The 988-nt window shown below is 49.6% G+C and overlaps 1 protein-coding gene across 1 annotated transcript; it reads left to right on the top strand.

The window, feature by feature from the left end:
* Positions 1-296: 296 nt before the first annotated feature.
* On the top strand, positions 297-697 carry Pmar_PMAR025307 (hypothetical protein; the record flags this gene model as incomplete). The annotated part of the gene is made up of 3 exons (XM_002772719.1): positions 297-357; positions 407-507; positions 575-697. Coding segments are annotated over 3 exons (285 nt in total), but the record flags the coding sequence as incomplete, so codon positions are not given.
* Positions 698-988: the final 291 nt, after the last annotated feature.

Consider the following 988-nt stretch of genomic DNA (forward strand, 5'->3'; position numbering starts at 1 on the left):
AATGACGCTGATGCACAAGTCGAGACGAAGGAGGGGCGAGGCGGCTGGGGTGAGGGCGTGCGAAATGCTGGGAGTCTATTCTGATGCTGATAACTATGACTGTCACATTAGAAGGTGAGGGGATATGCGGGATGCTCATTGTTGCGGGAATCTTCGCTGTGCGCAGATATAAGATGATACGAGAGCAGTTCGGCCCGCAGCGGTCGGTCCATGACCAAGCCAAGGATATGCGGGTTAATGCCAGTGTAGGGTGGCTGATGAGATCACAGTAGAAGGCGCCTTATTGATGTTGTCAGACTCTTGCGGTTGAGTGGAATAATACGGAGACGACTTTGGATAAGCTAATGCGGTATACATGTAAGGGACAGTAGAGGACTGTTGTGAGGGTATTATAGCAGTCGTTCAGATGGGAGAGGCGGGTCTAAGGCTAACCCATCTACTACTGATGGATTGACGCATAAGATTGGCCTTACCTCGGCGGCCTTGTATGAGCTGCATGCTGCAACGGTATGTCGAACTATGGGAGGCGGCTGGAAGGGATCATCATGATGATGATTGTCGTCGTCGTGCTTAGGTGACTGCAGCCGATGAGATCTGGGCCGAGTTCGACAAGATCCATTTCGGATATGCAGCGGATATAGATGACTTGAAGAGTGGTGCGGTGAATGCCTTCAACTCGGTGAGTAGTTGGGCGTGAGTTGAGAGAGGAGTGGTATTTGATTGTTGTCTTATTGTTCTTGTTGTTCAGTTGATGACGGGAGTACAGAACATGGTGGCCACCCAGGCTAATGATCAAATGGCGAATCAACTACGGCTTAATGGAGATGCCAATGAGAAGCTTGGGAAGTTGGCTAAGGGCATAAACAACATACAAGTATTTATCCTCTCTTGTACTGACGATAGTCACATCACGACCTCCCATAGAGTTGCTGCTTTGATTTCATCTGAGGAGAGTTTGTTGGTGCTCAGGTGAAGGTGGAGCGAGCTG

The sequence above is a fragment of the Perkinsus marinus genome (genome assembly GCF_000006405.1).
Source record: "Perkinsus marinus ATCC 50983 genomic scaffold scf_1104296960424, whole genome shotgun sequence".
In the NCBI taxonomy this organism is placed as follows: Eukaryota; Perkinsozoa; order Perkinsida; family Perkinsidae; genus Perkinsus; species Perkinsus marinus.